Raw genomic sequence first — 10,699 nt, 5'->3', positions numbered from 1 at the left:
TGGAAGGTGCTGCCTGAAAGGGCAGTGGAAACAGATTCAATAGGAACTTTCAAAAGGGGGAACTGAGAAAATACTCGATGGGGAAAGATTTACAGAGATGGGGGGGTGAGAGAGTGGGACTAATTGGAGAGATCTTTCAAAGAGACAGCAGAGGGCAGGATGGGCTGAACGGCCTCCTCTTGAGCAGTACAAACCTCTAAACATGTGGAAATCGGGAAGGAATGTCGATGGCTCTGTTCAAACCTCATTCCCGCTAACCATGTATTCTGTGCCCCTCCCTCCCCTCCCCCAGACGCAGTCTCATCAAACTATCTCTGATCTTCAGCCACATGTTAGCGGATCTCCGAGCAATATTTCCCAACGGATTCTACAAGGGAGACACCTATCGGATCACCAAGGTGGATGCTGCCGACTTCTGGAAGAAATCTTTCGGAGATGAGTGAGTAACTTTAAACAGAACATACAGAGTAAAGCTCCCTCTACACGGTCCCCACCAATCACTCCGAGGACAGGTACAGCACGGGGTTAGATACAGAGTAAAGCTCCTTCTACACTGTCCCCCATCAAACGCTCCCAGGACAGGTACAGCACAGGGTTAGATACAGAGTAAAGCTCCTTCTACACTGTCCCCCGTCAAACACTCCCAGGACAGGTACAGCACGGGGTTAGATACAGAGTAAAGCTCCTTCTACACTGTCCCCATCAAACACTCCCAGGACAGGGCCAGCACGGGGTTAGATACAGAGTAAAGCTCCCTCTACAGTGTCCCCACCAAACACTCCCAGGACAGGTACAGCACCGGGTAAGATACAGAGTAAAGCTCCCTTTACACTGTCCCCATCAAACACTCCCAGGACAGGTACAGCATGGGGTTAGATACAGAGTAAAGCTCCCTTTACACTGTCCCCATCAAACACTCCCACGGCAGGTACAGCACGGGGTTAGATACAGAGTAAAGCTCCCTTTACACTGTCCCCATCAAACACTCCCACGGCAGGTACAGCACGGGGTTAGATACAGAGTAAAGCTCCCTCTACACTGTCCCCATCAAACACTCCCAGGACAGGTACAGCATGGGGTTAGATACAGAGTAAAGCTCCCTCTACACTGTCCCCATCAAACACTCCCAGGACAGGTACAGCACGGGGTTAGATACAGAGTAAAGCTCTCTCTACACTGTCCCCATCAAACACTCCAAGGACAGGTACAGCACGGGGTTAGATACAGAGTAAAGCTCCCTCTACACTGTCCCCATCAAACACTCCAAGGACAGGTACAGCACGGGGTTAGATACAGTGTAAAGCTCCCTCTACACTGTCCCCATCAAACACTCCCAGGACAGGTACAGCACGGGGTTAGATACAGAGTAAAGCTCCCTTTACACTGTCTGTATTTGATGCCGTGCTCTCTGTCCTGGGCAGCTTTGCAGTCTGGGCTGTTTGAATTTTGCGGCGGATATGATAAGATGAGGACCGACATGTCCTGTTCTGTTGTGACGCACTCCAAAGTCAAATATCCTTCCCACTGTGCCTCCTGCACATTGGTGAGGTACTGGGGAGAGTGACTCATTGCCTTGGAGGTCCCCTCTTCCCCTTCATTCCACCAATTAAAATGAAGATGGAATGTCTGTCTATACCTTAAAGAGTTTAACGGCCTTTGACCTGAACATGTTTGTGTAAACATGTTTGGGTGGCACAGTGGTTACCACTATGGCCTCACAGCTCCAGGGACCTCGGTTCGCTTCCCAGCTTGGGTCACTGTCTATGCAGAGTCTGCACGTTCTCCCCGTGTCTGCGTGGGTTTCCTCCGGGTGCTCCGGTTTCCTCCCACATTCCAAAGATGTGCAGGTTAGGTGGATTGGCCATGCTAAATTGCCCTCAGTGTCAGGGGGATTAGCTCGGGCAAATGCATGGGATTATTGGAATAGGTCCTGGGTCTGATTGAGGTCATTGCAAACTCGATGGGCCAAATGGCCTCCTTCTGCACTGTAGGATTCCATGGAGTAAATGGTGGACGGAGGTTCATGTGCCATTGGATCCCTGACACTGATACCTAAGGTGGGTAATGTTTCAATTCCAATTAGTTTGCTGAATATTTCTAACTGACGGGTTATTGAGACTAACTCAAGTACATCCTTTGTTTTCCCTTTCCACATTCCCTCCCTCTCTGACCTCTCCCATCTGCCCTCATCCCAATTTCCCTATTCCTTCCCTGTTTTCTCCGTTTCTTTCCCTTTGCCTGCCCTTTCTTCCACTTCTCCCAACCCTCTTGCTTCCATTCTTCCTGCTCCCTCTGCCCCATTCCTCCCTTCCCGTTTGCATTCACTCTCCTCATCCCTCCCTTCCTCACTCCTCCCACTCTCGACTCTGTTCCCCAGGAGTATTGTCCCCTGGAGGTACTTCCGGGATCAGCTGTACAAAGTCCACCGGTTTGGGAGCGGGATGGAGTCGATGGCGCTCAAATCAACCATCGACCTGACCTGCAATGATCACATCTCCATCTTCGAGTTCGATATCTTCACCCGACTCTTCCAGGTAACGGAGAGAGAGAGAGAGGGGGGCAGAGAGAGGGGGGCAGAGAGAGGGGGGCAGAGAGAGGGGGGGAGAGAGAGCGAGAGAGGGAGGGAGCGAGAGTGGGGGGGGGGGAGCAGATAGAGAGGGGGGAGAGAGAGAGAGAGGGGAGAGAGGTGGAGAGAGAGAGAGAGGGGAGAGAGGTAGAGAAACAGACAGAGAGAGAAACAGACAGAGAGAGAGACAGACAGAGAAAGAGACAGACAGACAGAGAGACAGAGAGAGAGACAGACAGAAAGACAGAGAGAGAGACAGATGGAGAGAGACAGAGAGAGAGAGAGAGGGAGAGACAGAGAGAGGGAGAGACAGAGAGAGATGGAGGAAGAGAGAGGCAGAGAGAGGGAGCAGAGAGACAGAAAGAGGGAGAGACAGAGAGACAGACAGAGAGAGAAGAGAGAGAGAGAGGGAGAGACAGAGAGAGAGAGGGAGAGACAGAGAGAGAGAGGGAGAGACAGAGAGAGATGGAGGAAGAGAGAGGCAGAAAGAGGGAGCAGAGAGACAGAAAGAGAGAGAGAAATATTGTGCCTTATCTCTCCGCGAGCAGCAGTGGGGAACACAGACCACCTGCCGCTTGTGGGATCTTGCTGTGCAGACAATCATGCTCCATCCACCCTGTGTCACGACGGCCTTGGCCAGCCATTGGCTGTAGCACCTGTCGAGGTAGATTGCCCTCCCCCCCACTCCCCCACCACCGTGGTGAAGGCCGGTTCTGACTTTGATGGGAACTGAACCATTTCTGCTCCCACCCCGCCACCCCCCCCCGCCGCCCACCGCCCCCCCCACCCAACCCCCAACCTCCCGTCAATTTTCGCTCAGGTTGCGGGGGGGAGGCTTCTAATTTCCCACCAAAGTTTTAGGCCTCCTCCCCACTTACACTTCACGCATCGTCCGCCATTGTGGGAGGGGCGGGGGGGGCACATAAACCAGTAGCGAGCTCCAGTGAAGAAATGGTGGGCAGGGGAGGGGGCCTGGTTTCCATGGCAACGTTCTGCATGGCCAAAATAACCCCCCCCCCGCCCCACCTCAAAACAAGATGGTCGAATATCCAGATGATTTTTCTCAGGCGAATTTTAAATTCATCGTCACGCTGGAGCATCATGTGATCGGAGCAATTCGGTCAACGACTTCAAAGTTACAGGGCTTCATCCAAATTGAGTAGGCCGCGAGGAAGAGTAGGCCTCAGCCTGACAACTTCCGCTGGGGGGGTTAATGCTTTTTAATGCTTTTGGCTTCAGTGAATCTCTAGAAGATTCAAATCTTTGATCGTCTGGGCCACAGGAATGGAGGCGGCCTCACCTGACAGCCAAAACCGACCACCCGCCCCCGCACCCCGGCCTAGTTGCGCAGCACATGGAACATGGCCACCCCGGTTGCCGTGGTGACAGACCACATGAGCTCGAGAGCTACTTCCTCTGGCTGTGGTGCTGGTATTTTCCATCTGGTTTGACTGACCAACGGCCTTCTACTTGTTTGCTTGTTGACGCTTAGAAATCAAAGTAGATTGTGGCCGCACCAAGCGAGAGGTGAGTTAGCCTCACGCCCACGTCCGTCCCCTTCTCCACCCCGACCCTCCATGCGAGAGGTGAGTTAGCCTCACACCACATCCGTCCACTTCTCCACCCCTACCCTCCCGCCATCCCCACGAGGGGACCTTCACTGTTATCCAGGTTACGGATTTGCGACCCTAAGTAGGTCCCCGGCCATGTTTCGTGCGCGCATTTCCTACATTCGCCCCACTGGACAAGAAGGTCAAGGGTCAGTACAGAGGCTAAAATCCACAATTACACTGTCAGAGAGTCATTACTGAGGGAGTGCCGCACTGTCAGATGGTCAGCACTGAGGGAGTGCCGCACTGTCAGAGGGTCAGTACTGAGGGAGAGCCGCACTGTCAGATGGTCAGCACTGAGGGAGTGCTGCACTGTCAGACGGTCAGCACTGAGGGAGTGCCGCACTGTCAGACGGTCAGCACTGAGGGAGTGCCGCACTGTCAGACGGTCAGCACTGAGGGAGTGCCGCACTGTCAGAGGGTCAGTACTGAGGGAGTGCTGCACTGTCAGAGGGTCAGTACTGAGGGAGTGCTGCACTGTCAGAGGGTCAGTACTGAGGGAGTGCTGCACTGCCACAGGGTGAGTACTGAGGGAGTGCTGCACTGTCGGAGGGTCAGTACTGAGGGAGTGCCGCACAGTCAGAGGGTCAGTACTGAGGGAGTGCTGCGCTGTCAGAGAGTCAGGACTGAGGGAGTGCTGCACTGTCAGAGGGTCAGTACTGAGGGAGTGCTGCACTGTCAGAGGGTCAGTACTGAGGGAGTGCCGCACTGTCAGAGAGTCAGTACTGAGGGAGTGCCGCACTGTCAGAGAGTCAGTACTGAGGGAGTGCCACACTGTCGGAGGGTCAGTACTGAGGGAGTGCTGCACTGTCAGAGAGTCAGTACTGAGGGAGTGCCACACTGTCGGAGGGTCAGTACTGAGGGAGTGCTGCACTGTCAGAGAGTCAGTACTGAGGGAGTGCCGCACTGTCAGAGAGTCAGTACTGAGGGAGTGCCACACTGTCGGAGGGTCAGTACTGAGGGAGTGCTGCACTGTCAGAGAGTCAGTACTGAGGGAGTGCCACACTGTCGGAGGGTCAGTACTGAGGGAGTGCTGCACTGTCAGAGAGTCAGTACTGAGGGAGTGCTGCACTGTCAGAGGGTCAGTACTGAGGGAGTGCCGCACTGTCGGAGGGTCAGTACTGAGGGAGTGCTGCACTGTCAGAGAGTCAGTACTGAGGGAGTGCCACACTGTCGGAGGGTCAGTACTGAGGGAGTGCTGCACTGTCAGAGAGTCAGTACTGAGGGAGTGCTGCACTGTCAGAGGGTCAGTACTGAGGGAGTGCTGCACTGTCAGAGAGTCAGTACTGAGGGAATGCTGCACTGTCAGAGGGTCAGTACTGAGGGAGTGCTGCACTGTCAGAGAGTCAGTACTGAGGGAATGCTGCACTGTCAGAGGGTCAGTACTGAGGGAGTGCTGCACTGTCAGAGGGTCAGTACTGAGGGAGTGCCACACTGTCGGAGGGTCAGTACTGAGGGAGTGCTGCACTGTCAGAGAGTCAGTACTGAGGGAGTGCTGCACTGTCAGAGGGTCAGTACTGAGGGAGTGCTGCACTGTCAGAGGGTCAGTACTGAGGGAGTGCCACACTGTCGGAGGGTCAGTACTGAGGGAGTGCTGCACTGTCAGAGAGTCAGTACTGAGGGAGTGCTGCACTGTCAGAGGGTCAGTACTGAGGGAGTGCTGCACTGTCAGAGGGTCAGTACTGAGGGAGTGCTGCACTGTCAGATAGTCAGTACTGAGAGTACAGTTTCAAGATACATAAGGTGGCCATATTGCCCGTCCTACCTATGGAAGCTCTCTCAGCTGGAGTTATTCAATTGATATGTTGCCCAATCACCAGACACCACAGAGTCCCGTCAATACAGAAGGAGGCCATTCAGCCCATCAAATCTTCAGTAACTCTCAGAAAGATCATCCCACCCAGGCCCAACCTCCCTGCCCCATCACCGGAACCCCACACATTTAGCATTGCCAATGCACCTCACCCGCATGTCTTTGGACTGTGGGAAGAAACCGGAGCACCTGGAGGAAACCCACGCAGACACGAGGAGAACATGCAGTCCCTGCACAGACAGTGACCCGAGGCCGGGAATCGAACCCGGGTCCCTGGCGCTGTGAGGCTGCAGTGCTAACCCACCGTGCCGCCCGTACGCGCGCAGGTCGTCTGAATGCTGAGTATATCCCGAGCACAGGGAATGAGGCTGGGACCGACGAGGTGGGGAAGGGGAGCTGTCGCGTTGCCGGAATGTTCCGCAATTGCTGACGGACTGTCCTGTTTGCCTTCCCCAGCCCTGGCCCTCACTGCTGAAGAACTGGAACTGCCTGGCCGTCACACACCCGGGTTACATGGCCTTCCTGACCTACGATGAGGTGAAGGCGAGACTCCAGCACTACGCTCAGAAACCAGCCAGGTAACACACGGCAGCTGCCAATGCCAGGACCCTGTCCACTGGTCTGCCCGCTGCCTGCTCGCCCACCTCGGAGTCAGGAGATGGGGGGGGGGGGGGCATGTGCGGAAAGGGGGGTTCGAATCCCACTCCACAATCTGCACCTCCACAAACCAGACCTGACTCCATCAATGCAACACTGAGGGAGTGCAGCACTGCCTGAGGCTCCCGGTTTCCCATTCAAGCAAGCCGCCTGCCTGCCCTCTCGGCTGGGGCCGGAAGACCCTGTGGTCACTGTTGGGTGAAGCGTTGGGAGTTGGGGTGGGGGGAAAGGGAAGCAGGGTGTGAGGAATTCTCCCCCGTTTCCTGGGGCCAATATTTACCCCTCTCCTCCGCACCCCCTTCCCCCCCCCCCCCCCCCCCCCCCCCCCACCATCCCCACCAATGTCCCTAAAATCTGATGATTGGGGTCATTATCACCTTGCTGTTTGTGGGATCTTGCTGTGCACAAATTACCCGCCAGGTTTCCTGCACTCCAACGATGACATTTCCCAAAAGGGTTTAATGGCTTTGGGTTTGTGTGTCTCAGTGTGTCTGTGTGTGTCTTTCTGACTCTGTGTGTCTGTATCTGCTTGTCTGTGTCTCTATGTGTGTCTCTGTCTGTTTTATTCTGCGTTTGTCTCTCTGCCTTAGTTTCTCTCTCTGACTCAGTGACTGTGTCAGTCTATTTTCTCTCTGCATCCCTGCCTGTGTGTGTGTGAGAGGCTGCGAGTGTCTGTGTGTGTGAGCTTGTGTGTCTGTTTCTCTGTGTGTCTGTCTGTGTGTGTGTGTGAGTGTGTGTCTGTGTGTGTGTGTCTCTCCTATTTTTCTGTCTGTCTGTCTCTCTGTTTTCCTGTTTTTTGCTATGTGAGTGTGTGTGTGCATGTGTGTGTACCTGTGTCAGTGTGTGTGTGCATGTGTGTGTACCTGTGTCAGTGTGTGTGTGTGTGTGTGTACCTGTGTCAGCGTGTGTGTGTGTACCTGTGTCAGTGTCTGTCTGCCTGTGTGTCGGTAACTGTGTGTGTATGTGTGTGTGTTTTAGTGTAACTGTGTTTGGATCCGTGCTGTATGAACGCACTGTGTCTCTCTTTCCCCTCACAGTTACATCTTCCGCCTGAGCTGCACTCGGATGGGACAGTGGGCTATTGGTTACGTGACGGATGATGGGAGCATCTTACAGACCATCCCCCAGAACAAGCCCCTCTTCCAGGCCCTCATTGAGGGTTACCGCGAAGGCTTGTGAGTGAACTCTACAACCTGAACACTGCTGCTCCTGACATCACCACCAACAGCACGAGAGGGGTTACAACACACAGGAGAAGGGAACAGGCTGGGAATCATCTCCCATAGGGAGTGGGGAGAATGTGGGACTCGCTCCCACAGGGAGTGGGGAGAATGTGGCAACTCGCTCCCACAGGGAGTGGGGAGAATGTGGGACTCGCTCCCGCAAGGAGTGAGGAGAATGTGGGACTCGCTCCCACAGGGAGTGAGGAGAATGTGGGACCCACTCGTGCGGGGAGTGTGGGACTCACTCCCACAGGGAATGGGGAGAATGTGGGACTCGCTCCCACAGGGAATGGGGAAAATGAGGCAACTCGCTCCCACAGGGAGTGGGGAGAATGTGGGACTCGCTCCCACAGGGAGTGGGGAGAATGTGGGACTTGCTCCCACAGGGAGTGCGGGGAATGTGGGACTCGCTCCCACAGGGAGTGGGGAGAATGTGGGACTCGCTTCCACAGGGAGTGGGGAGAATGTGGGTCTCGCTTCCACAGGGAGTGGGGAGAATGTGGGACTCGCTCCCACGGGGAGTGGGGAGAATGTGGGACTCGCTTCCACAGGGAGTGGGGAGAATGTGGGACTCGCTCCCACAGGGAGTGGGGAGAATGTGGGACTCGCTCCCACGGGGAGTGGGGAGAATGTGGGAGTCTTTCCCTCTCTCTCAATCTCACTCTCAGACACTCTCTCTCTCAATTTCACACACTCTATTTCAATCTCTCTCTATTTCACTCTCTCTCTCTCTATCTCTCTTTCTCTCTCTCACTCAGTCTTTCTCTCTCACTCTCACTGTCTCCACAGTTATCTCTATCCCGATGGCCGTGACTTTAACCCGGATCTGACTGGATTGTGTGAACCTTCCCGACAGGATCATATCCAGGTCTCCCAGGTGAGTGACACTGGGGCGGAGGAGAGAAAGGGTTAACCCCTCCATCACTGGAGCTGGGAAGACAGGATTAACCCCTCCATCACCAGGGGCAGGAGAGGGGGTTAACCCCACAATCACCAGGGGGCAGGGGAGAGGGTTAATGCCTCCGTCACCAGGGTGGGGCCAGGGTTAACCCCTCCATCACCGGGGCTGGGAAGAGGGTTAACCCCTCCATCACTGGGGCTGGGAAGACAGGATTAACCCCTCCATCACCAGGGGCAGGGGAGAGGGTTAACGCCTCCATCACCAGGGCGGGGCCAGGGTTAACCCCTCCATCACCGGGGGCAGGGGAGGCAGGGTTAACCCCTCCATCACCGGGGCAGGGACTGAGTTAACCTGTCCATCACTGGAGCGGGGACATGGTTAACCCCTCCATCACCGGGGTGGAGACAGGGTAAACCCGTCCATCACCGGAGCGGAGACAGGGTTAACTCGTCCATCGCCGGGGCGGAGACAGGGTTAATCCCTCCATCACCGGGATGGGGACAGGTTTAACCCCTGCATTACCGGAGTGGGGACAGGGTTAACCCCTCCATCACCGGGGCAGAGACAGGGTAAACCCCTCCATTACCGGGGGCAGGGGCAGGGGCAGAGTTAACCCCTTCATCACCGGGGCAGGGACAGAGTTAACCCGTCCATCACCGGGGTGGGGACAGGGTTCACCCCTCCATCACCGGGGGCAGGGGAGGCAGGGTTAACCCCTCCATCACCGGGAGCAGGGACAGGGTTAACCCGTCCATCACCCGGGCGGGGACAGGGTTAACCCCTTTATCACCGGGGCAGAGACAGGGTAAACCCCTCCATCACCTGGGCGGAGACAGGGTTAACCCCTCCATCACTGGGGGCAGGGGAGGCAGGGTTAACCTCTCCATCACCAGGGTGGGGGCTGGTGTTAACCCCTCTATCACCGGGGCATGGACAGGGTTAACCCCTCCATCACTGGGGCGAGGGAGAGGGTTAACCCCTCCATCACCGGGGTGGCGACAGGGTTAACGCCTCCATCACAAGGGACGGGGAAGGCAGGATTATCCTCTCCAACACCAGGGGTAGGGGAGGGGGTTAACCCTCCATCACTGTGAACAGGGGAGGGGTTTAACACCTCCATCACCAGGGTGGGGGCAGGGTTAACCCCTCCATCACCAGGACAGGGACAGGGTTAACCCCTCCATCACCGGAGTGGGGGCCGGTTAACCCCTCCATCACCGGGGTGGCAACAGGGTTAACCCCTCCATCACCGGGGCGGGGACAAGGTTAACCCCTCCATCAGCGGGGCGGGGATACGGTTAACCCCTCCATCACCAGGGTGGGGACAGGGTTAACCCCTCCATCACCGGGGCGGGGATACAGTTAACCCCTCCACCACCGGGGTGGGACAGGGTTAACCCCTCCATTACCAGGGCAGCGGGTATTGGGCGGGGACTGGAGGAATGTTCCTCACTGACCTCGGCGCCTTGCTGCTCCAATCCCGGCGATCTCTCTCTCCGACTCAAGGAGGTCACATTAAACCCGTGGTAAACACTGAGTCGGGATTCCAATGGAGTCTCGTGTCCGGATCTGGGCACCGCACTTTGGGAAGGACATTAAGGTTTTAGAGAGAGGGTGCGGAAAAAATTGATGGGAATGTCCCAGGAACGAGGGACTTCAGTAACGAGGAGATTGGAAATTCCGGGGTCTGGTTTGATTTGATTTGAGTTATTATTGTCACATGTATTAACATACAGTGAAAAGTATTGTTTCTTGCGCGCTATACAGACAAGGCATACCGTTCATCGAGAAGGAAAGGAGAGAGTGTAGAACATAGTGTTACAGTTATAGCTAGGGTGTTGAGAAAGATCAACTTAATGCAAGGAAGGTCCATTCAAAAGTCAGAGAGCGGCAGGAATGAAGCTGTTCTTGAGTCGGTTGGTACGTGAC

At 55.5% G+C, this 10,699-nt stretch overlaps 1 protein-coding gene across 1 annotated transcript in view; it reads left to right on the top strand.

The window, feature by feature from the left end:
- Positions 1–287: 287 nt before the first annotated feature.
- cblc (Cbl proto-oncogene C, E3 ubiquitin protein ligase) overlaps positions 288–10,699 on the top strand; it is a gene marked incomplete at both ends in the record, with an annotated part of 12,436 nt that continues 2,024 nt past the window's right edge. Inside the window, 5 exons of the mRNA XM_078208471.1 lie at positions 288–439; positions 2,378–2,534; positions 6,446–6,567; positions 7,684–7,821; positions 8,659–8,746. Of these exons, the coding sequence (XP_078064597.1) occupies positions 288–439; positions 2,378–2,534; positions 6,446–6,567; positions 7,684–7,821; positions 8,659–8,746 (657 nt within the window). The remainder of the gene's footprint in view (positions 440–2,377; positions 2,535–6,445; positions 6,568–7,683; positions 7,822–8,658; positions 8,747–10,699) is intronic.

This window comes from Mustelus asterias, unplaced genomic scaffold (assembly GCF_964213995.1).
Source record: "Mustelus asterias unplaced genomic scaffold, sMusAst1.hap1.1 HAP1_SCAFFOLD_3759, whole genome shotgun sequence".
NCBI classification, from domain to species: Eukaryota; Metazoa; Chordata; class Chondrichthyes; order Carcharhiniformes; family Triakidae; genus Mustelus; species Mustelus asterias.
This window is presented reverse-complemented; position numbering and strand designations above follow the sequence as displayed.